The sequence below is a fragment of the Dreissena polymorpha genome, chromosome 1 (assembly GCF_020536995.1).
Source record: "Dreissena polymorpha isolate Duluth1 chromosome 1, UMN_Dpol_1.0, whole genome shotgun sequence".
Classification (NCBI taxonomy): Eukaryota; Metazoa; Mollusca; class Bivalvia; order Myida; family Dreissenidae; genus Dreissena; species Dreissena polymorpha.
Genome location: NC_068355.1, coordinates 74,425,387 through 74,451,272, shown reverse-complemented (window position 1 = coordinate 74,451,272; position 25,886 = coordinate 74,425,387). Strand labels below are relative to the sequence as shown.

Sequence of the window (25,886 nt, the reverse complement as noted above, 5' to 3'; positions counted from 1 at the left end):
ACAACTTCCGCTTTTATATATTTTTTCATTTAAACAATGTCTATTTGAACGAAATTTCAGTTTGGGCGTAAAGCGATCTCCCTGATAAGAATGTGCGGGCTGCACAGGCTAATCTGGGGCGAAACTTTACGCACATGCAATAAGTCCCATTGTTTTTTAAGAGCAAGGTTAGTATATACCACTACTCGCCTGAACATACTCCAGCCTTCTCTGTACGAGATCAGTTAGCCGAAGGTTTTCTCGCTTGCGCCATTCCCCGGCACCATCCACCGCGTTGGCAAACTTGTTTTGGTCACTCTTCAACTTTCTATCGGGAATACAGGTATGTTTTTACATGTGTTTGTGTCTATAATGATAATACACATTTTAAAAATGTTTACATATAAAATAGGTATACTCATCACATTATTGCAAACGGTTTTGCATACTACGTTTTATAGTCACGATTTAAAAAAAAACAGATTTAACATAATAAGGAAAAGACTTAAAACGATGAGGCATACGAGGTTTTCATTATTTGAAATTTACATAAGGCTTTTGTTTTATTTGTACCTCAGTTTATAATAACATCATGAGGTCTTGTCGATATCCGAAACAAAGTATGTTATAGCGGATTATTCACATGCTGGTTGATATTTTTTAAGTGTACGGGAAGTACACTTTATTAATAGTTTTCTTAAATAATAATACACTTAAGCAATGCAAAAGCATCCGAACAAAAAGACGTGCAAATGGTCACATGCGTGTTTATATGTTGGTAAAAAATTGGGCCCTCTTAAAGTAGTAGTTTAGTTATGCTAGACACAAGTGGAATTAAAATTGTTTTACAGGAAGGGATGCAACCAAATTTCACGTTTATCAGAAAACTATATTTAACCTATGTAGAGGCGCATGTTCGCTTTTGGTTAAAATATACAACAGCAATAGTTTTTCATTAACGCGCGACACAAATAAAAATAGTTTGTTTTTCAAACGGGGTAATTACTCCGATAATGTCGAAAACGTCCGAACAGAAATATGAAAAGGAATAAATAATCAATATAGGTAATTCAAATAATTTTTTCCATTTACAATACTTATAATTTCGTATATCGTACCTTTGTATTCCATATTACAAATCCATTTAATGTACTTTAAAATAATTAATGAATTGTTTTATGTCATTACTTCATCATTATATGTTTCAAAGATGATAATTTAAACAAGCAAATTCGTTGAATTGATATCCCCCGCCAATATGCTTCTGGACACAAAAGTGTTATATTTGATACTAAAAAAAGCATTTTTTTCAAGATACAAAGGGCCATAACTCCTTTATTATCCAATGGTGTATAATGCCATTTGGCGTGCATCATCCTCTTATCCATATATATACTCATACCAAGTTTTTCAATGAAATCCGCCAAAGCACTTTCAAGATATGGCTCCGGACACAAAAGTGCCGGACGGACGGACGGAAGGACGGACGGAAAGACGGACGGAAGGACGGACGGACGGACAACGCCAAAACAATATCGCTCCGCCTATGGCGGGGGATAATAATATGTGGATAGCACACTTCTTACTTGGCCATTCTATTGTAGCTTAATATTTGTTAAATAAGAATTGACAGCTACTTTTGATTAAAATTCATGACTAATTTATCATCTTATTTTGCATTTTGAAGTTTTCTTAAACAACAGTGATTTAACGGTAAATGTGGCATCAGTCATAACAAGAGCACCGCATAGCGGTTGCCAACGCTCGGCTGCGGGTGCAGTTTTAAACAAATGAAAGCTTGTCAGAAGAATTTTGTTTAGAGGTCATAGTGACCTTGACCTTTTACCTTGTCACCAAAAAATGGGTGTGGCTTGTATAACTCATCAAGGTGCAGATACGTATCAAGTTTAAGGGGGAAGCACTTTGATTTTAGAGCCAATGAGGTTTTAGCACGACGCCAACGGCGAACGGCAGAGGCAGGACGGCGGACCACGAGCTGGCTATGACAATACCTCGGGTTTTCTCCGAAAACAGCCGAGCTTATAAAACGAGTCCAGCGCACATTTTTGACGATCGATTACTTTGTAAGCGCAACGTAACACGTGTAATCCGCGGTTAACATTGTTTACGTACGAGCGCGGTATCTTTGATATTTGGATGAAGATTTTAATATGTTAACATTGCTTTTGTTAATTGACGCGATTTCGATTAAATTATGGAAGTCATCAGCTCCTATTAATGCATCCCGAATTATTCAAGGACGACTTTATGGCGTAATAAAATTCCACAAGAATGGAATCTGCAGTTAGAAATTATTGCTATTTTATCAGCGACGTCCAGATAAATCTTCACAATGGCGTATATAAGAGGGGTTAATCACGTGATAGTCAATATGGCGACGTCCATGCCGAGGCAGGTATTTTTCGTCGTTTTATACCCTTTATTACTTGTATTAATTTTTTTAAATATCGGCAAGAAAGTTACTAGCGTTTATTCGGCATAGCTGTCTAAATCAACTTTTCACCTTACGTGACCTTTGTTAGCGTCCAACAGAATTCAAATAAAACTTCCCGCGGCTAAATCCAAATGAATACACTTCATTGACTGCATTGGCTGATTTGAGCATAATTACCTATAACATTGGCAACATAACCGCGTTCTTGTATTATAGCATGTAACACTGTACACTGAAGGGGATGCGGACTTCTAGTTAGAGAGAAAAAATTGGAATTTTTGCCATGTTTTTCATTAGTTTACGAAGCATTATAGCATTAATCACACGTCTTTAAAATTAAAAGAAGCTGAAGGTTACATGCCGTAAAGGGGCGGTCACTAAAACGCATACGTAAAAACGCAGACGATCAAGATAAGGTTGGAGGTTATATTACGCTAATTCCGATCTGGGTCGAAATCTCTTTCCGAGCCACGTTTTCAACAAAACATCGATATTTAAGAATCAATTATTTATTTTCAACATCAAACATTAAAATTCAAACAACGAAACAATAATAAACACCATAATAACGGACACCAATCACCGTTTGCATGTTCCTTCTTTGTTCATATCGTATGCATTTTTCAACGTTACCAATCGTTATAATGTAAATTGTCTGCGTTTCCCGTATGCGTTTTAGAGAGAACCCCGTTAAGTTCACACTAAATACTACAAAAACACACAAAGTGTAGCAAAGTTACACAAAGTCATACACATGCACTTCAAGTCCAATAAACCCACTGTAACTCTTGAAATGCCTTTCTTATAACTTGCCTGGAATTATATGAACACCACTGTAGACCAAATAAAAACAGATATTTATGTTAAAATTTTTGTTCCTTCTAAATATATTCCCTTAATAGTCTTAAATTTATTGAATAAAGGATCCACTGGTTAACTTATTTGTGTTTTAATTTGACTTTGCTTGATTTTGTGGCCTTTGGTAGACTTTGGGTTACTCTGCAAAGTTTAGTGAGACCCACTGTAATATAAATTTGTAAACAGCGTAGTAATACAGGTCAACGTCTCAAGTAAAAAATGTAATAATTTATACAAGTGTTTGTCTATTGCAATATTTAATTTACTGATATATTTATTAAATGTGTAATTACTATTATTGAAATACATGGTCGCTTTATTCCGTCTCCTTTCACTGGTCGCAATTATTTCAACATCAAAGCCGTATATCTTTTTTAAAGATATTTCTTGTTACTGATATGGCTGGAAAGTCAGCGTCGTTTACAAAAACACAAAGATTCAAAGATTTACGAGCAAACGATGGTTTTTTCGAGAAGACTCGGAAGTATGGCGTAGTTATCAGTTATCTACTTGTGTTAGAAAGTTGGTCACGTGCATTTATTTAGTGTGTACATTTCAAAGGTCTTTCTTTCGATTTAAATTATAAGATTATCTTTCATACGTTAACTTGTCCAAATATCCTTTTTATTTGCTAAACGATTTTTATATGCTCAAACGTTACAGAATGTTTGTATTTTAACGTCTTTTACACAAATGTTACTGGTTTTAAGGTCCTCCTATTGTAATTAATCTTCGTATGGCACTGTTTGTAAGTTTTATATAGCATACACGTATGTGGAAGTGTTTACGGATGTTTAACTTAAATCATAACTTTTTTTCAAATGGATTTATTTTACATCGTGTGAATGATCGATTTTTTCTATCTCTAACAGTTAATTGACTGCTACAACATATGAGCAAAATCAAAATGGCCAATGTCAAGTTACAAATCTAGTGAATTACGGTTACCATTACGTCTACTAGAACTTTGTCACAGACGTGACGAATACTCCCACATGCCGCATTGACACATAATATTTTGCATGTCGTCTTCACAAAAAACAGCGGACACCATGCTTAATTTTTAAAACGCACTAAGTGACCCCTTGACCTAGTTTTTGACCCAGAAAGGCCCATGTTCTAACTTGGCCTTAAGATCATCTCCATAAAACTTCTGACCAAGTTTGGTGAAGATCGGATGTAAACTACTTGAATTAGAGAGCTGACACCATGCTGAATGTTAAAAAACGCACTAAGTGACCCCGTGACCAAGTTTTAGGCCCGGAATGGCCCATGCTCAAACTTGTCCTAGAGATCATTTAGATAAAACTTGTGACCAAGTTTGGTGAGGATTGGATGAAAACTACTTGAATTAGAGAGCGGACAACATGGTGAGGTTTAAAACGCACTAAGATACCCCGCGACCTAGTTTTTAACCCGGCATGACCCATATTCAAACTTGACCTAGACATCATCTAGATACAAATTCTGACAAAGTTTGGTGAAGATTGGATGAAAACTACTTGAATTAAAGAGCGGACATAAATGTGATGTTTAAAACGCACTAATTGACCCCGTGACCTTGTTTTTGACTCGGCATGACCCATATTCTAACTTGCCCTAGACATTATCAAGATACAACATCTGCCCAATTACTTGAATTAAAGAGCGGACAACATGTTGAGGTTTTAAACACACAAAGTGACCCCGTGACCTAGGTTTTGACCCGGCATGGCCCATGTTCGAACTTGACCTACACAAGTCATCATCTAGTTACAACTTCTGACCAAGTGTGGTGAAGATCGGATTTAAACTACTTGAAATAGAGAGCGAACACCATGCTCAATGTGTAAAACGTACTAAGTGACCCTGTGACCTAGTTTTTGATCTGGCATGGCCCATGTTCCAACTTGGCCTTCAGATCATCTAGATAAAACTTCTGACCAAGTTTGGTGAAGATCGGATGAAAACTACTTTAATAAAAGAGAGGATCCCATGCTGAATTTAAAAAACGCACTAAGTGACCCCGTTACCTAGTTTTTGACCCGGCAAGGCCCATGTTCTAACTAAGCCTTAAGATCATTTCCATAAAACTTCTGACCAAGTTTGGTGAAGATCGGATGAAAACTACTTGAATTAGAAAGCGGACAACATGCTGAATGTTTAAAACGCACTAAGTGACCCCGTGACCTAGTTTTTGACCCGTCAAGGCCCATGTTCGAACTTGGCCTAGACATCATGTAGATACAAGAGCGGACACTTAATACGGACCGACAGACAGATCGACAGACCGACCGTCCGACAGACCGACAGACAAGTTCACTCCTATATATATACCCCCCTAAACTTCGTTTGTGGGGGTATAATTACATCAAGAAACACATTTTAGGCCGAGATATATTTTTTAAACGTTTGTAAAAATAAATATGATAATGGTTGACGACATTATAATAATTTTTATTTGGCCATTTAGGAATACATGAATAATGCAGCAGGGATTTTAACGCGAGATAATTATTATATTGTGAGATGAATCTCTGATAAAATAATATTCAAGATGTTTTTATTGTACAAACAGTTCTTAAGACAACGGCACCAAAATTATAACGGTTTTGCTTATGGCGATAACGTATCCGATCCTTAGACGAAAATAAAGTCAAACAAGAAGGTAGATGGGAACAAATAATGTTTTCCTATGAACATATAAGTATTAACTGGAAATATGATTATTTATATCAATTAAAGCCACCATAAATACTTTATACGCAATTTTCAATACAAGGTTCCTCAGTGCATATTGCCCACTTATGCATATTTTTTTACTGTTACGTAAGAGCTTCAAGTTTTGGAACCTTTTGTGCAAGTTTTAAGGAAACAATTATACCAGTTTTATATCAATGTTATTTTGTACAATCAGAATGGCAGGAGCTAACAGTATTTTGTAAACAGAAAACACTTACAAAGTGTTCTGAATGTAAATGATGTTGTATTTGGAACTAAACTAGAGGCGCATGTAATAAAGTAATAAACGATATAATTATTCTGATGAAGTTGTACATGTTTAGTACTAAATAAAGGACCGAAAAGCCAAACCTCGACATTTTGGAAACTGCTCCAAGGATAAAAAATAAATTAGACAAACAAATTGCTTCTGAAAAAAACAACAACAGATCACATTGATTAACTTAACAAAACTGGCGAAAATGGGCAAAACTTCTTAAAGAATATTTTCTATAATCTGTTAATCTCAAGATGCCTTTTTGGTTTTGTTTACTTCTCTCTCCTTTCTCTTTACTCGTGTTGGCTTATTTTATAACTACCAACCACCAATTCGTAATTTACGCGCAGAGACAGTCTTTGTGTTTTCCCTTAAAGTAATGAACATTGCAAGCCTTTTGAATGAAACCTTGTTTGTTTGTAATTTTCCTTCACCCTTATTATATGAACTTATCATCTCCACTCTCCTTATAATCGTTGAAAATAACTTGAGTATCGTTTCAATGTTTCTGGTAACTATATGATGTATCATACCGTGGATGTTAAGTACTTAACCATATTATTGTTAGTATACACATAAATTACTAATGTGCATATTATTTGTTTGATACTCATGTTAATACATACTCGACGAAAATCGTTATATTTCTTCATATCTGAAATTATGTTATTTATTTTATTTATTAAATATGAAAACCTCACTGAAATATACCATGGTAAATTAACATTGACAATCATACAATTATCTAAACTTACTACCGAAAATGTTGTGGTTTTTTTCACAAGGAAAATAAAAATCACGGTAATTTTAGCAAACGTCCGTATATTTTGATCGTTTAATATATATGTTTTTTTTATTTATACACATGGAAATATTTAAAACATACACAATTATGTTATTTCAAGTGTCAACACTCTTCCCACAAAACTCGATTTTGTTAATGTTACAGACCATATTTTGCAAATAAGTATGTGCTTAGAAGGCTTAGCTACGGTATGGAAAGACAACCACTGCCTGTAACAGCAGACGACAAATGCTATGAGCGTCTGCTAGGAAAGATAACCACCACATTTGTCTGTTTATAGTTCACCACTGGTACACTGCAGAGGGTTTATATGACTAATAGTGTTTAACAGCTTGTAAGACGAGATTGGCCAGTGTAGTGTTTATCATTGAAATTTGTACATATTGGCTGCTTTCAGGGAAAACGGGGCTAAATGCATGTCAAATAAGAAAAGCCTGTGCATACTGATTAGCCTGTGCGCAAGGACGACATTTCATATTTTATGTTTTTCGTTTAAAGAGAGTCTCTGGTACTGGGCTGACAATTTATGCATATGCATTAAGCCCTGTTTTCCCAAAATGAAGCTTAAATTATATTTTTTATTAATGATTTAAAAAACAACACATCTGGAACAGTGCTTTAAGACACACTCTTCATAAATTTGAATGGGTTGTGTTCATTTAAAACTTGCAATATACAAAGTTATATTTTTTTAAACTGAGTTGCGTCTTAACTTATACAACAGCGAACACCTGCAGTGTCTTCAGCACTTTGATTTTTATTACTTGCTGAGTATTTTATGGGCTGAATAGTGACATGCCCCTTGTGGCATGTGGCCAGAACTCCAGATATTTTTTTAGCCGAGGGGTATTTCACTCATGAACTTTTTAATTGATGAGTAAAAATCAAGATCCGATACATTTAAGGAGTATTTATGTTCAAAGGATCAGAATTAATAATAAATTGTACATGTAGTGTTAACTCGCTATAACAAGCAGTCTTGTACAAAATAAAGCAATCACTTTTGTTTTATTTAACCGTTTTTCTGTTGTGTCGCCCTTGGCTTATAAGCACCTTTACTCTCTTTTTCCGTCTTGATTTGGCAAGCCACAGTTTAGAACACACATACAGTCACGATCAAAATCTTCAAAGCTTGGCTCATAAAACTTGTTTATTATATGTTTATTTCCACTGCCATTTAAAAAGTGCTTGAAGGAAAATGGGTTTTCCATAGTGCCACACAACTTAAGAGATGAACTGATAGCAAAAATTATATGCTTTAAGTTCGGCGAATCGGGTTTTATCGAATGTGATGTAAAATGTTTTCACCATAAGCGTATATCGATTCTCAACAATGCAGCGGGGAGCCCGTTGTGTCAACATCGGTCTTTATCTTTGGCCAAAATGAAATGATACCTTTCTGACTTAGGAGTAAATTAGGTCGGGAACCACATTCTATACATAACTGGTGATGTCACTACGTTTTTACCGGTGTGGGCACAATAACGGGAACCAGTCATGTTTACATGAATTTATACGCATGTATAAACGGTTAATACGCATTGAAATTGCACACGGTGCGTAATCCGAATTTAGCCAGGAGCTTTTTTACTCAACAAAATTTTAAGTCATGCGTATTTTCTTTTTTTCCATGCGTATTTTACGCAAATACGCATCTTATCTGGCCCTCTGCATGTGGCTTTTGAAATTTTACATAAATATCCTACGCGATGATGGGGGGGGGGGGGGGAGCGACATGGCCCTATTAGCAAGATACTCATTATTTCAAGTACCAAAGGCTTTGGTTCATTACATTTAGTTTTGAAACACATTCCTTTTCAAACAAAACAACTTACCTCTGGTAAACAATAATCACTTTGACAACATATTCACTTAACAAAAAGTCAAATGTTATATCTTGTACAGACCATCTAATATTCAGAGAAAATCAACTGAATAAGACAACTTCAAAGAAAATCATACCTGATAACCACGAAACAATGCGCAAACATTGCTTACTTGTATATATCCCCTGATATCTCGATGATGTTGTTGACCTCTTTCACGAGGTTAGGGTCGGAGACCTTCTTCTGTATCTGCGTTAGCTTGGCATGTAGGTACATGTTTAACTCATCCGGCACGCGCTCCAACTCCCGGCGCGCCACTTCGTGTTCCAGACTAGGACCGTCTAAAAACACGACAGATATGTATCTAGGGTTTGGTGTTGTAGCATTTTACCGTCAAATGCTAAACAAATGCAAAGCTCTTCATGCTCAACCACTTATACTTGAAAAGCCTAAGATGGACGATTGATTAGTAGTTCTGCCCTGTCATTCTATAAGTACAAAATTCTTAAAGATATTAATATGCTTTTAAAATGTTCGGCTAATTCGATTGTTCATTGGAGTTCTAGGGAAGCAGTAATTATTGTATTCATATTGTGGAGGTCCTACTAACCACTTATTATTTTGAAATTATGGCTACACTATCAAAGTATTGAGTGTTATCTACTATTTAATGTCTTATTTTTCCATACACAAGTCAAATAAAAAACAACAAATAATAAAATATAATTTAAGTTTCAAACTTAAACTATATCTGTTTGAACGCAAATAATAACCTGAATAATATATTTCATGTCATGTTTACTTGCCTTAGTCAGCGTTGCATATAAAGACACTGAACACAAATTTGATTGTTCAGCATACAAAAGGCACACGTCTGCATACAAAATGAAATGCATAACTTGAAGCCTTGGCTGACTGACTGACTGACCAGGCAGCTGTGTTACCCGTGTTTTGTTACCTATGACCTCCGACTCCTTGGAGCTATGATCGAGCTGTCCCTTAGCCTCCATCTTTCTCTCGCTCGGAATCTCGAACTCCTTAAACTTGTTCTCGTTAGGTGAGAGTTCAAACTCTAACACACTGCAGAGAGAAGTGCATTTGTATGTAGCGACTTTGTCAACAATTGAAAACGTGGCATTTTGAAATAATATTCGAAGCATTATTTATTTTTATTTTTGGGGTTTCAGTTTAAAATCTGTTTTTAAAAATCTTAATGATTTGAAGGATTGTTTTTTAAAGACTTTGGAACATATTTTTAGTCCATAAAATATACTAACTGACTAACAGACGCGTGTTTACACACTCTAGAAATATGACGTCATAATATAGCTTAACGAGCTGAATTGTCATACAGTAAGGGTGTCACGATACGCTCACCTTACGATACGATACGCATCGCGGTATAGTGTGTACGATACAATACGTATCGCGATACGTATCGTCAGATGGAAACAACATACAAACATTTTAAAACAATTTTTCAATCTTATTTAAAGACCTCTACATATGTGTCATACAATATACAAAATACCATATAATGTCATGAAAGTGCACGAATTGACAATTAGTTATTATTATTTACAAATCCAAAACTTTGATTAAATATGAAGACGAACTTATTAATATGTTTGACACATACGGACTGCTTTAAGTTTCTTTTACTGCGATAGATTATTTAAGGTAACAATAAAACGTGTTTAATAACTAGTCTGCTTGTGCCAATCTTTGCTTGTGCGGTAACAAAACTCCAAGCGCAATTCTTAGAACCAGTCAAATATTGCACCTTATTTCGTGACGTAGGCGACACAGCACATTTTTGAGTGGTTGAAATTTAATTTAAAAAATTTAATGGTTTCAAAGAATTTGCGAAATTCTCAGCGGAATCACAAAATTACAGCTCCTGCTTAGGAAATTCGTAGCGACTAAAGTCTTGATATAAAGCAAATGTTAATACCAAATAAACGCCTACCACATTCTTACTGATAACACAGAATTCTTTCAATTTTTTTTTATTAGAAGCTCGCTGGAGATGAATACAATAAAACTTCCGCCATTTTTGGGCGATTCGCAGTTACCTCCCTTGAAATGCGTCATGGAAAATGACGTACCGTACGGACTCGGAGGCGTATCGTGAACCGTACCGAGGGGATACTATTACGATATACCGTACCACGGAGTACCGTGACACCCTTATCATACAGATATAGCAAAGTACGGAAGTCTGATATATTATTCTGTGTTATTGCGTTATTATTTTTTATTAAGAACTTAATATGTATCGTGATGGATAACTCAGTTCCAGTTTAATTATTTGTGTATTATAACATATTGTTTGACTTGAAGATGGCGGCATGTTTTTAAACCCTAAACAATCACTACCGACCTAGTCTTAATCTTCGGTTAATATTTATTTGATGTCGCTTTTTGGCTGTAAATGATGTCACCTGCTCGTGGAGCTAACATTAGATCAAGGGAAAATCCGAACCGGTAGAGTACGAATTTAAATTGACTGTATGCTTTTCACCATGCATACGTCGATTCACTGTGTTTTTTTTCCACAAATTCAGAAAACTATAGATATAAATGTTTTCTTTTCATGTCAATCGTCCTAACAATGTGTTTTGGTAATTGTGATGATTGGTCGGAACGTAACATGAAAACGCAGTTGTCCTTAAACGTTTATCCGATCATCCATACAAACAAAGTGACAGCGTTGTAAAATGCATACGTTACGTTAACATGCATTAAGCCTTGACGTCAATGGACCTCGCTTTACGCACGGGTTGACATAATCACCGTACGTTGTAATATCCTCTGTGTGGTGTGGTATGCATAATGGTACCTAAACGCGGTGTATTACCAGCAATACGGCAATACCATTATTATAAACCGGGATGTATTATTGAGTCACATGACCTGCGTGTGTATTTAAAGCGGCGCAAATAAAGACTAATCAACTTACAAGTATTCCCCATCAAAGGTTCAACTATCAGCAACAGAAACGATTCCCATCAAATAAGTACCTCTGATATATGAATATACGCCTAGCACAAAATCGCTTGAGAGGAAATTTGATATTTTAGCTTTGAAACATGACCATCGTTGATTTTGTTTGGAAAATCTTTGATAGATGAGAGTTTCCCTTATTTTTCTCAGTGAAATTGAGCAAGTCTCGTATACTGTTTAATTTTGATAAGAGATCACCTCGAGCTTTGATGCAAAATGCAGCTAATTAGGTGTTTTTCTCGAACGTGCGGGCTGTTTCAGTGCTTTTTCAGGGGTCTATTTACCCCACCCACTTTTTTAACAGTGAAAAATATTTCAATAGCTTGAAATGAGTCTTCATTAATATGGTTTTGGGACAATTTCAGTATTAGATAAGAACAGGGCCAACAAGAAAAATCACTAAGATAAATGTACTAATATTTATTGTGTTGTAAAAATAATTAATTAATTATGGCATTTATATCAAAGCAACACTAACAACGTGTACTATATCAATGTGTATCGTTTAAAACTAAATCATTTCATATTCAATTCAATCAGTTGCTACAAAACCTTAATATTATATCACTTTAAATGAAAATGTACTGTTATTTTGATATTACAAATTACATAACATACATATTATATAAATAAATATTATATAAATATTTATATAATATATAATTATATATACAGATATGTATACATATATTGCATATTTTACTACCTTAGTTTACAATGGCAACTTATTTATACATGAACTTCTTTGCGCAAATAATAAAAGCTATCATAAATCTATGAAGTGATAAACAATTGAAAAACTTATATTGTAAAACAACATATAAATTAATGTTACCAAGGTAACATTTTTGCATAAATTACAGTACAAACAGAATGAAAGCTACCATAAGTCTGTAAACTGATAGAAGTTAACGTCGAATCAAATACTGAATCACTAATTCGTATTCACAAAGTACAAAAGCATATTAAAGTATACATTGGGATAAAAAATGTTGCACTTACTAGCTCTTCTTCTTATACTGTGTACATAGTCAAGTCAATCTACACTTTGACCTCAAACAAATTGCAACAGAATTTCTGAGTGCGCAAATATGTTGATTAAAGCATCATATAAATAATATAAAAAGTCTAGAAAAATCCATGTTGGGGAAAGTTGTAAGATTTAAGATTTTTTTTTTAGTTTTTTGTGTGACTAGTCTCGACTACCGTAGATCTACGCACGAATAACATCGTCTGCAGATGAACGATACTGGGCTTCGATTATTTCTTAAAAGCCGGACAGTTGAATATAAGGATCAAAATTTGAATGAGAAAGTTAAGTCTAGCAATATATATTTTATTCAATAATTTATATTTTAGCGCACGTACAGGCTTAAACGGTGCAGAATGTCCTTAAATGAAAAATGTAATGTGTTTTCGTGTTTTCTCATTGATGACAATCCAAAAAAGCATGTTTCGTCTCAAAACAGGAGCTTCAATGATCTACTTTGTGTTATTTGTTATATTTCGTCTGTACATGTATTATATTCTGCTTTTGATTGCTTCAGCTATTACCAAAAATCGATTTCTAGCGGTGGCGAGAATTTGTTGAAAAATAAAAAACTACAGAAGCCTGTTTCTGCCATAAAATCTATAAACGGATTTAAAAACCAAACGTTTAAATGGCTTCTTTAATGTATACATAATAATCGTCATGATGGCTTGTAAAAATTCGCATACACGCCTATTTCAATATACTCCTTTGATTATAACCTTAATGTATACATCATATACTACGTTGGTACTTGTAATCTTGCTTTTTAGTTTTTATCGTAATTATGTGTATTATTAAAGGAATATTTAATGATTGTGGTGTTCCGATGGTATGTGGCGCACTCGTTGATTGTGTAAAATTGTATTCCAATATTCCAGCAGGCTCGTGAAAAAACAAAGGCACTGAATCAGTTCGTGCTATAAAATCCATCATAACACCGTAGTCATCTAATAATCCTATTTTTGTACCTAGTTTCTAATCTGAAACAAATACTGTTAGAATGATAGAGTTTCCGTAGTTCATACACTAATTTTGTTTAAATAAAAAGTTTTACTGAATAAAAAGTGGGATAAATAAAATAATAGATAAGTGCTTTTTGTTTTCTAAGCCAAACATGATAAATTAGATCTATAATCAACACTAACCTATTATTATCCATATTAAACAGGAAATGAGTGTCGATCATTGGTGCTACCCTTAATTAAATCACTAGTAAAATTCTGAAACCTAACTACTGATTTTCGTATATTAACATTTCAGATGGATCACCATGGGGACGTATTTTGAACTGTCACTTATCCATTAATTACGAATGGATAGCAGAACAAAAACTTGAATTTTAAAAGGTAAGATTTGTCAATTAATCTATAACGTAACTGTCTGCTTGCTTTATATTGATAGAAGCTGACAAGATGTTAATGTGCCAAGTGAACAATCACTAAGTGTTATATGTCATTAAAGTTTATCAGTATATTTTGTTTCATATTAAGTTCTATTTACACGAAATGCAAAGTCCATCTCGTTCAAAATTGAAATGTTTGTATAATTGTATGTTTGGTCAGAAAAGTTAGTTCTTTTACTTACAAAATAAAAATATAATTTCAGGATGGATTAAAGAATTCCGAAAACAAAAAAAACTTCATTTTTGCGCTTGCTGGAGAATTGGAGAGGAATGGGTTCGATGTTTACCACGCTCAAGGGGATGCTGATGTGTTTATAGTGAAATAAAGGCGCAGCTTTAAAAACTTTCCTTAAAAATGAAGTGGTAGTTAACCATGCCTGTGATTATTTGTCACACAGCAACAATGATGTTGTTATTGTGAGTGGTGAACGAATTCAGGTTGCATTATTTGGCGGATTGTCCGTTGAGACACTGGATTTGTTGAGGCCAAGGATGTTTTCGCAAAAGGTCATGTCGAGCGCCAAATACGTTTAGATAAAGTCATTGCCACCAACATCTGCCGCCGCTAAATACCACAGTATGAGAACGTTATTCAAAGTTCATGAATGGATTGAAAATGGAGAAAACCTTTCGCCCACTGAATGGGGATTCGAACTTAAAGACAATAAGTTTATGCCCCAGAAAACGGATCGACCTGCTGTAATCGAGAAGCTACTGAAAATGGTAAAATGCAAACAACACTGTGACACAAAGAGATGTTCATGTAGGAAAAACGGCTTATAGTGTTCTGCGGGATGCTCAGGATGTCGTGGAATAAGCTGTACAAATTTACAGAAGTTCAACGAAACCGACTCTGATATTGATTAAAACACACGTTTAATTAATGAGACGCCAATAGTACAATGACGAATTAGACTTCAAGATTAACTAAAAATTGAAACTGTCATTATATCCATTATTGTTACTGCGACTTTTAAACATGTTTTTTACACCATATGCAGTTATTTTAAATTCAAAGATGTACTTATCAGTGTACGTAACATATTTTTATTGAAATTATTATGTACACAATAATCAAGTTTACAGATTTTGTAATAGTAACATCGTTCAAATGCATAATATGATATTTGACCTTTTAAAAGTCAAGGTCAACCATTGTGACCCAAGGTCAATGCATTATTTATATATCTTTAAATATTTAGCAAATGTGTATGAACTTATTTAAGAAAATCTATGTATGTAATACTGTCTATATAGAAAATTCACATGAATTGAAATGAAATTACTTTGTATGAGACTACCCCACCCACTCTTTATATAGAGAAACAACACACAGTTTAAATGAATATTTGTATAATTATGAAAATTCTGACAGATATATTCTTATCTCATATTTTAAACAAATGCATGTGTGTAAAAGTCTATAGATCTATACAAGACAATGATTAAATTGTTATATTCAACACTGCTCAATAAAATATTTGTTATCATATAGAAATACCCCACCCACTTTTCAATTTTATACATAACAAGAGCTGTCACCATAGGATGACATATGCCCCCTATAAACGCTGTGAAAGAAGTTATGAGCATTTTTCAAAACCTAAACGCAGATTTCGAAACCTAAACGTGGACCCAAAGTTCAAGGTCAAGGTCACAGGGGTCAAAATTTGTGCGCGTATGGAAAGGCCTGTTCCATATACACATGCTTGCCAAATATGAAAGATATAATCTCAAGGGACATAGAAGTTATGAGCATTTTTCGAAAGGTTTATGCAGATTTCGATACCTAAATGCCGTCCCTAAGTTCAAGGTCAGGGTCTAAGGGGTCAAACATTTTATGCGTTTAGAAAGTCCTTGTCCAAACACACATGCATACCAAATAAGGCAAATATGAAGGTTATATCTCAAGGGACATAGAAGTTATAAGCATTTTGAGAAACCTTAATGCAGATTTCGAAACCTCAATGAGGACCCTAAGTTCAAGGTCACAGGGGTCAACATTTTTGTGCGTATGGAAAGGCCTTGTCCATATACACATGCATATCAAATATGAAGGTTATATCTCAAGGGGCATAGAAGTTATGAGCATTTTTCGAAACCTAAATGCAAAGTGTGACGGAAAGACAGACAGACGGACGGTCCGATCACTATATGCCCTCCTTCGGGGGCATAAAAAGGGGACAAATAGTGTGTTGTATAAGATAATATAGTTTCTGTTACTTTTATTGTCGTAGTAGATTTAGATATAGCTATGTTAACATGGATGTTTTATGTAAAAATGACGGGGAATGAAATACATATGAATTATAAGGAGTTTCAAAGTAGAAAAATAAATACATTCATGAGTCTATATTTGGTCTCATTTTTGTAACTTTCCCCAGCTTAGATTTTTCTAGACTTTTGATCTGTTATACTATATGCATTTATGATTTTAAAACACCAAAAACATTTTCTGTTGCAATTTGTTTGAGGTTTTGGGCGTATCTGAGCTAGAATGACTGGACTAACAGCTGTAGCATGAATTTATCGTAATATATGTTATACTATTTTACTTTATATAACTATGCATACAAAGGAACAAAAATACTTGTAGCCATCATTTCAAAGTGTTTTCTAAAATTTCAGATTGTTGAGCCCTTACATATTCAACAAAGATAACCAAATCTGGATACACGAGTTTCATTACGCAATATTTGAGGTCAAACATACGAATTTGTAAAAAAAACTATGCGATATGTCTCAGAAAAGAGGACATAAGTATAGTAACTGATTTAGTATCATCATATAATGACGATGTGCTGTAACAATTATTTAGTCAAAGTATTATATGCATAACTACAGTCAAAAGCGTCTTATACTAGTTCACAGACTGAACACACTTTAGACAAACTCATTTTTAACCAATATGTTTACTTGGAAGTAAAATATTGTCACTTTAAACTTCATCCTCGGTATCAATCGCGGTCAATTTGGGGGAATTAGAACAGCCGATACCTCGACAAGCTCCACACCCAGTCGTACACTCTAACCCGTGCTTTCTACAGGTACATCTTTTGCTGTCACAATAAACTCGACAATTACAGCGGATAACGTTCAGCAATGTTTCGGGTGATGCCGGCAGGTAAGTTTTAGTAGGTGTCAACGTTCCCTTCGTAGACAGCTCCCATCCCCAATCTGTAGGCTCAAGTGTATTATTTCCTACCCATATCTGACAGTGTAGATACACTCGCTGACTATGAAAAGATGCAGCTGCCGACGTTGGTGGAAGTGTACAAACCTGGACGCACACACTACTTGTCATAACCTTTGAGGTAAACTTATGATACATCAGAGTATCCAGATTTTGATTACAGTCTTGACCCGCAACGAGCAAAACAATCGTTCTTTCACCAAGCTTAATAACTTCATCCTTGGAATCTGTCGCCATCAATCGTTTACCAATTTATTTCAGCTCTGCATTGGAAATTTTAACGCCATGGGTTTTCCAATACCATTAATGCGTGAAGTAGAGTCGCATCCTGTCAATGCGTGAAGGAATGGTAGAAGTAGATAAATTTCGGGCGTTAAGACGGACTGTGATTTCTTGATATCCCAAACTCTTGGTTTGGTTTTGGTTTATGCTACACTCCAAGATGGGAACAACATCAAGCGCATCAAGAATCAGCTCAATGAAGGGCTGAAGCAAATTGACAGAAGCGGACTACCTGGCAAATTCAAGGCCTGGTTATTCCAGAATGGACTTCTCCCACGACTGACGTGGCCACTGATGCTTTATGAGGTGGCAACAACAGTGGTGGAAGGACTGGAGAGAGCCATTAGTAGGCATTTGCGAAAGTGGCTTGGCGTACCACCCAGCTTCAGCAACATTGGGCTCTATGGACGATCAAATCAACTACAGCTCCCATTGAGTTCGTTGGTGGAGGAGTACAAGGTGGCAAAGGCCAGACTTGTCATGACGCTGAAGGATTCAAGAGATGACATGGTCCGAAGAGCAGGTGTTGAGACCAGGACGGGAAGAAAGTGGTCCGCTAGCCAGGCTGTAGCGCAAGCCGAGTGCTGCCTGCGACACAAAGACATTGTGGGAACAACGGCAGTGGGAACACAAGGTCTGGGCTCTGCGGAGTCGAGGAGCTGGAAGAAGGCGGACAGTAGGACAAGGAGGGAGATGGTCCCGGCAGAGGTACGTCTGGCCGGAGAAAAAGATCGAGGCATAAGGGCAGCGACAATGGGGTGCCAGGGTGCTTGAACAAAGTGGCAGACTACAGGAAAGAAGATGACATGGGCGGATATCTGGCGTAGCGAATCTCTGCGCATCAGTTTCCTGCTCAGGTCAGTCTACGACCTGCTACCTTCACCAGCAAACCTGCACAGATGGGGAAAACGTGACGACCCAACCTGCCAACTTTGAGGAAAGATAGGCATGCTAGAACATACACTATCATCTTGCCAGACAGCCCTTACACAAGGAAGATACAGGTGGAGAACTGGCAGACATAGTGGAAAGGGAAGGGAGAGGCGAAAGAAGAGGACTGTGAAAGAGACCGGGAAGGTGCAGTTTGTAAAGGAAGGGGAAACCATCAAGAAGCAGCAGACGCAAGCAGCATCGATCCTAGATCGTGTGCAGTCATGGGAGATGGTTGTTGACCTGAAACGAAGGCTGGTTTTCCCAAGTGTAGTCCAGACAACACAACGCCCCGACATGGTGATCTGGTCGGCAAATGACAAGTGTCTGGTGATGGTTGAACTCACAGTTCCTTGGGAGTCGCGCTGTGATGAGGCGATGGAGAGGAAAACGGCAAAATATGCTGATCTGCAGAGGGAATGCAAGGAGAAGGGGTGGCACACGTGGCTATTCCCAGTGAAGGTCGGCGTCCGAGGCTTTCCGTCAAAGTCTCTCTGGAGACTTTTCACTGCACTTGGCCTGACAGGAAGAGACAGAAAGCGAGCGGTCAACAGACTTGGGGATGCAGCGGAGAGAGCATCGAGATGGCTTTGGCTAAGGAGAGAAGAGAGGAGCTGGCAGCCGTCTACTGACACGTAGGGGATTGATCAACCCCTGCGGACCCACTACCAGGAGAATGTATCGAGATAAATGGGTCGAAACATTCAGTGATCGGTGGCTCTCGACTGAGGATGTCAGTAGTCCAGCAGTTTAACGACTGTTTACATCTCATTGGAGTTTATGTCTGATCTGAAGAATACATTTCCATTTAATGGATTTACCTGGTAGCAGAGCAAAACTAACAAATCCGTATCCTCGCCAATCACAAATACCGTGTCATTTTCAGAGTGATCTACCGCAGTATGTACAATAAGACAGTCTGCACCACCTGTAGCATGTCTAACATTAGTCCCCCTTTTCAACAAGTAATCACCTAGTAGATTGATAAACTTTTGTTTGTTAATTACGTTCTTCAGGAAGACATCTTTTTTAGATCTGAATGGCGTTTCATATGTGAATATGACATGGCTTCCAACAGTTCCAACATTCCGTCGATCATGGGTAACATCTTTTATTGAAGGACCAGAGCTGTATCCATCAAAAACCAGTGTTGTACGTGCGTAATTCTGATGTAAATATTCTTAATACTGATGACATATGCTTCCAAACGTTCCATTTTTCCGCCAAGGAATCTTTTGTATCAGACTTCCTCCATCTATAACATACATTGCTGCTGTACTTATACCTTCTTCAAGTTTTCCCCACAGTCCCCTAACTTCCAAATGGCATCACAAAGGTTTGATTTGTGTGCAGCTCTTGGCAAACCAGCATTGTCAAACAATGACGACGGAACGGTACTAAGCTCGTATTTGAATACATCTGAGATGTCTTCGACATATCTGTCTGCCACTGTTGTGAGTCTTTGGAACAACAACTGTGGATCTATTTCAACTGCTTCGCCTGCTATCTTCACAGAATTGCTTTCACTTAATGTTACGACCTTGTTAGACCTCTTGAACGGTTCGTCACAGGATTTACCGAACATACTTGTCAATATATTTTCACCTATCTCATGTGCTCTTTCAACATTGACTTTTGCAGTAGCACTAACACCAGTTAAAATATTTCTTGAAGAGCCATCAGAAACATCAAATGGGGAGTGTTCGTCCAGAAACTTTAAAATGACTTTAGTGTCTTGTTCATGTTTGTCACGTTTTGCTTTTCCTACGTCTTTGTGTTGTTCACTCGTAATAACGCTACACCCTGTAGTTCTTGCATGGCGTTGTTCATCTCTGCGTTTGCTGGCATTGCTAATAGCCATGCATTTCGCTGAGATTCGGACATACCTCTTCCTCTCGTTAGTCCGCCTGTTGCTTTCAAAGACCGCATCAACACTTGCTCAATAGCGAGGTATGTAGACAATCCAGCCCAATATCTATCACTTCTCCTAATACACTGGTTTCCATTCAAGAAATGTTGATAGACCTCTGGGTGCTCTTCCTGCAATGTGTGCATTTTCTGTAGGTACAAGTAAGCCGATTTTAAATAAAGATGGTGGCCAGATGCTGCAAAATACGGCAACATTTTTCTCAAAGCTTTTGGGTGACCAAGCCAATCCCCTGTGCGTTCTGCTCTAATGAAGTTATGTAGTATTGCAATCATTTGCATGTACTGGATCCATAATAGCGCTGTGCGATGTTTTGCAAGTTTGGCTTCAGTCTCCTTGATTCGATTTGTGACGGTCTGTAGCGTTTCAGTATGACTAATGTCTTCGGCGGATATTTTGTTCTCTTCTAGCTGCTTGTACAAAGATGACAGTTTACCAAGTAGCTCGTTGTCTTCATTAGTGCTCGTATTGACTTGGTCAGATGATTCAGTGGTCACATCAACTTGTTCGTCTAAATTAGCTTGTCTTGGAACAACCAGCATATCTGTGTGGAATATTTCAGTCATTAGCATGGCATGAAGAGCTGTGTCCAGTAGAAAGTGTCCCCTGACCGCTCTCGCTACTGCTTTACCCGACATCATGTGTGTCACAGCATTTGGGGCATATACAGTTTCCAAAGCTGCTTGCAAACCAGAGCCTGACATAAGACGCTTCCAAAAAAACTCATCTCTGTATGGAACGCTCCGAGCCTGAGAACTACTTTTTCAATGGACTGGAGTTGTCAGAATAGTGAATGATATTCATTGCCTTTTGAAACAATGGTTGATCAAACGTCAATACAGGCGTAACATTGTATCTTCTAGATTGGTCACATACAAAGTGAAGTGTCGAAATAATACAGGTCAGCTCGCTCGGACTCATGTCGATCATTGAAATAAATGTTATGCTGGCAGTTCAGGTATATGTCCATGCATTGTTGTAACTCTGCATAAACCCTGACAAGGTAGGTCGTGTTGGATGTAGGGGCAATATCACTTTTGAAAACATATCTATAGCATTCTTACCTCCTGGTATGTTCTCGCACCTGACACTGTCACTGTAATGTGTGTTATGTACATCATGTTCTGGATACTGATAATATTTGACCTTTATTTTGCCAATTTCAGAGAGTTCTTCAGTGGATAACTCCTTTCTGGGAATTGGTATTCGAGCACTTCTTCCAGGTGTCATACAAGCTATGATTCTCATCCCGTGAAAGGTATTGTTTCCATCCAATGTCCCAATATTGTGGTCTACGTTATCCGCGACGAATTGAATTAACTTGCCGGGGAAGAACCCTGGAATTGTTATGTTCATAGTAGATGAAGCACTAGACTCAAACTTCTGTACCTCTGAGTATGAACATGAAAATCCTAAGCTGTACAAAATATCAACTTGAAATCGGGAGCCGAAATAGTGATGCATCTGGACACCAAGTCCAACTTGTAATGGTGCGAGTATAGCTGTAGGTCTTGATGCTGGAACTATTGCTTGAGCGATCAAAACAATCTTTAACTCTTCCTTTGGAGAGATTATATTTCCCTAAAAAATGCAACACACTTTCGGGAACAGTTTTCTTATTTTCTTCCACAGATCAAACGCAGATGCAGATGCATAATACTTCTTTGGTGACGATATGGCGTTAAAATCAGCCTTGATTAATTTAGCAGCTGTTGAAATGATATTCTTTTTCTTTTTCTTCTTCAGTGACATTACACTGTTCCTCAGAGAACTTGTGTAAAATTGCAGAAACAGTTTTCTTCATCACGACTTTATTGCATTTTCCTTCATGTGAAATTACAGAGATGCAATCGCCAAAATGATGCAGTAATTTATTTTTCATATGAGTGTTAGTATAGGCACGATCTCCACATATTTCTTCCATCATCTGTCTTAGCTCATTTACTGTCAGTAGCATACCTTCATTTTCTTCTATAAACGACGCAACACTGTTAAATGCTTCAATTACATCAACTGAACATCGGTTCGGGCTTTTCTTCATTTTCTTGCACGGACTGACTTCATTCACAGAGAAACGTAAAGGGGTATTATTTCCGGTTCTGAAATTGGAGCTACACACCTGATGATATATTGCATCAGCAGCTGGTAAATCTATGACCTGTTAAAGCCTTCCCAATACATCTTTAGGCCAATGATCATTCCTTTGCTTACATACTTTTCCAATTGTCACCTGAAAGTCTAATTCTGAAACAGGAAAAACATCAAGACTGCGATTCTTTCCGTTCAGTTTGGCAGGTTTACCACAAAATAGACAATTTGTTTTGAAATCAAAAGAATTAGTTGACCTTGTAGAAAAGTTAGCTTCACATTTATTTATGTCCGATTCAAAAGGTAATGATTGTAGTTCTCTTGGGTGAGAAAAGTCTCTTCTACAGTTTTTGTGAACTTATTGTCCGGTTATAAAACTCAGTTGTAAGTTTTTTTTCGTACTAATTGAATTGATAGTCTCGCATCCTTTGAGTCGAAGTTTAGCAGTTGAATCACCAGGTACGGCTTTCTCTTTACAAAAGTGGCACTCCTCCATCTACAATAACACATAAAACTTGATAAGTCTTATATCATGTGTGATATTGTATGCAAAGTTTGAAACAGTTATAAATATATGAATTGCGTCGTATTTCTTTTTTAAATACACAGCACATACTTTATTCTATTTTATTGCTTTTTTAAAGTTCATTGAATATGAACAGTAAAATGTAAAGTTGTACCTTGTACAATCAAAACTGATCTTCATACGGAAACGTATCGGTTCACCATTCTACACAACATATCGAGGACAGTCACTCTGCCAGTCCCTGAAATCCAAGAAAAAGGCATTCTTTATGTTACCATTGACATAACATATGTATGTTTTTTCATCATGATATTTATGGATGTAAATAGACATGCTGCTTTAATATAAATCTATTTGAGATTGTTTTTCACACATCGCACTATTTCAAACATGAGCATGCATTATTATTTTTAATACTTCCATATTATAATTTCATCAGGCTAAAGTTATCCTTTACTCCAACTACTAAGTGCTGTACTTCATGCGGGTTAATTGACAACTATAGAAGTACCCATTTCAATTATACCATTATAAAATCTGAACAAATGTAACGAAACTGCAAAGAAAAAAATGCATTTGAAATAATAATGTATAAGTGTTAGAAAGTATGAGTAATGGATATGTTTGAAATACAGTAAGCTTACTTTCAAACTCATAGATTTATTGTTCAGGAATCAACAGCGATTTAATTTGCAATAATAAGCATATAAAAAAACACTTTCTAGAAAAGGGAAATATTTATTTGAGCAAACGTTATTGTCTTTACAATAACATACCAATGTACCGCTTTTCTAATGCTTTTTTTTTTTTTTTTTTTTTTTTTTTTTTTTTTTTTTTTATTCAATATAATACATACAATGTATACATGAATATATACAACATAGTGATTGTACAAAGCAATAAAGTTCAGACATGTTATACAAGATATGTTAATATGTATTTTTTTTTAAAGAGAAAAGAAAAAAATAATAGAAGAATTGTTATGAAAAATGATGAGTTGTATAAAGTCGGAAGAAAGCATACTGGACTTGTGTGTTTCGTTGTATATTCAAAATGATCTTATAAGATTGAAAAAAAAAACATACAAAAATATTTTAGAAAGATAACTTACATTAGAGTGAAATGTATATAAGTGGACAAGCATCATGAGAATTCAATCCGATTCCATTTTTGTTCAAAGTTTTGTAATGTGTCATTACTGAGGGCTATTTCTTTCTCAATCTGGACTTTAAGTTTAAGACTATGGATAAAACAATTAAAATTTGGTACTTGTTTTTTGAACTTCATGTTAAAGATGAACAATTTCATCATTATAAGAATAAAATTCACAATATTATTACAATCTTTTGATTTCAATGAGTAAATTCCGAAACTTACATTTAAGAAAGATAATTTAACGTTTAGTTGCTGTTGTTCAAGAAAAGATGTTAAATGATTCCAAATAGGCTGGATGTGTTTGCACTCCCAAAACAGGTGTTCTATAGTTTCGATGTTTTCACTGCAGAAGTCACACAGATTTGAGTTAGATAATTTGCATTTAAAGAGGTATTTATTTGTAGCTATAATTCTATGTATGTATTTATATTGAAAATTTCTCAGAGTGCTTTCAATAGTTGCTTTATATGGCATGGTAAATATGTGTTTCCAATTAAGTTCATGTACTCCGAAAAGGACTTGCCATTTATTTTGGGTTTTTGAGTTTTCTGTAGGGTTTTTAATTTGTAGTGTGTAAAATATTTTATTTGTTTTGTTTTTTCTTCCAAGTATATTTTCTACGAATGTTGTTTGAGTACATGGTGTATTATTTGTATTGATTTCAGATTTAATATGTATGGGTATGCTTTTGATTAATGTGTAGTACTTCAGAAAATTATTTGAAGGTATTCCGTATATGTAGCATATATCATTAAAAGAGTAGAAATCCTTAATTCTGTAGTCATATAATTGGTCGACATATTTAATGCTTCGTTCAAACCAATCTTTATAGAAAAACGTCTTATTAATTGAAGTTATGTCTTTATTGTTCCATAGAATAGTTTTACTGCTTGTTTGGGTTTCTAGGTTATGCGTGACATCACACCATGCTGATAGAACATCAGACAGAAATATGTTTTCGTTTGCAATTTCATGTAAGATAGATTTGCTGATGTTACATTCAAAGAGTAAGGAGTCACCATATTTTTTTAGGATTTTCTGATAGAATAATTTCCATTTACTTGTATTGGCATTGTCTAGGTATCTTTTAACCCAGCTGCATTTGATTGCATTCAAGAATGAGTCAATGTTCGTTAATTGGATACCTCCATTTTCTACAGATTGAATTAACTGAGTTCGTTTTATTTTATATGGCTTACCGTCCCATATGAAATTAAATATTGCTGATTTTATATCGTTAATAATATCATTTGGTGGATTTGGGAGGACTGTTAATACATAAATTAATTTAGGAAGTGCAAACGTTTTCAATACTGTGTTTTTTCCGATAAGTGTAAGTTTACGGTGATGCCATGATTTTAAGCAGTTTTTAAAATTCTGTAATTTAGGTAGTATGTTTTTAAGAACTGTATCTTTTTCATTATTTGTGAAAGTAATTCCTAAC

At 35.8% G+C, this 25,886-nt stretch overlaps 1 protein-coding gene across 1 annotated transcript in view; it reads right to left on the bottom strand.

Moving 5' to 3' along the window:
* Nucleotides 1-168: 168 nt before the first annotated feature.
* Nucleotides 169-25,886, bottom strand: part of LOC127882214 (alpha-(1,6)-fucosyltransferase-like) — a 35,933-nt gene continuing 10,215 nt past the window's right edge. Inside the window, exons 2-4 of the mRNA XM_052430765.1 lie at nucleotides 9,859-9,980; nucleotides 9,073-9,241; nucleotides 169-307 (exon numbers count right to left, since the gene is read on the bottom strand). Coding sequence (XP_052286725.1) covers nucleotides 169-307; nucleotides 9,073-9,241; nucleotides 9,859-9,980 — 430 coding nt within the window. The remainder of the gene's footprint in view (nucleotides 308-9,072; nucleotides 9,242-9,858; nucleotides 9,981-25,886) is intronic.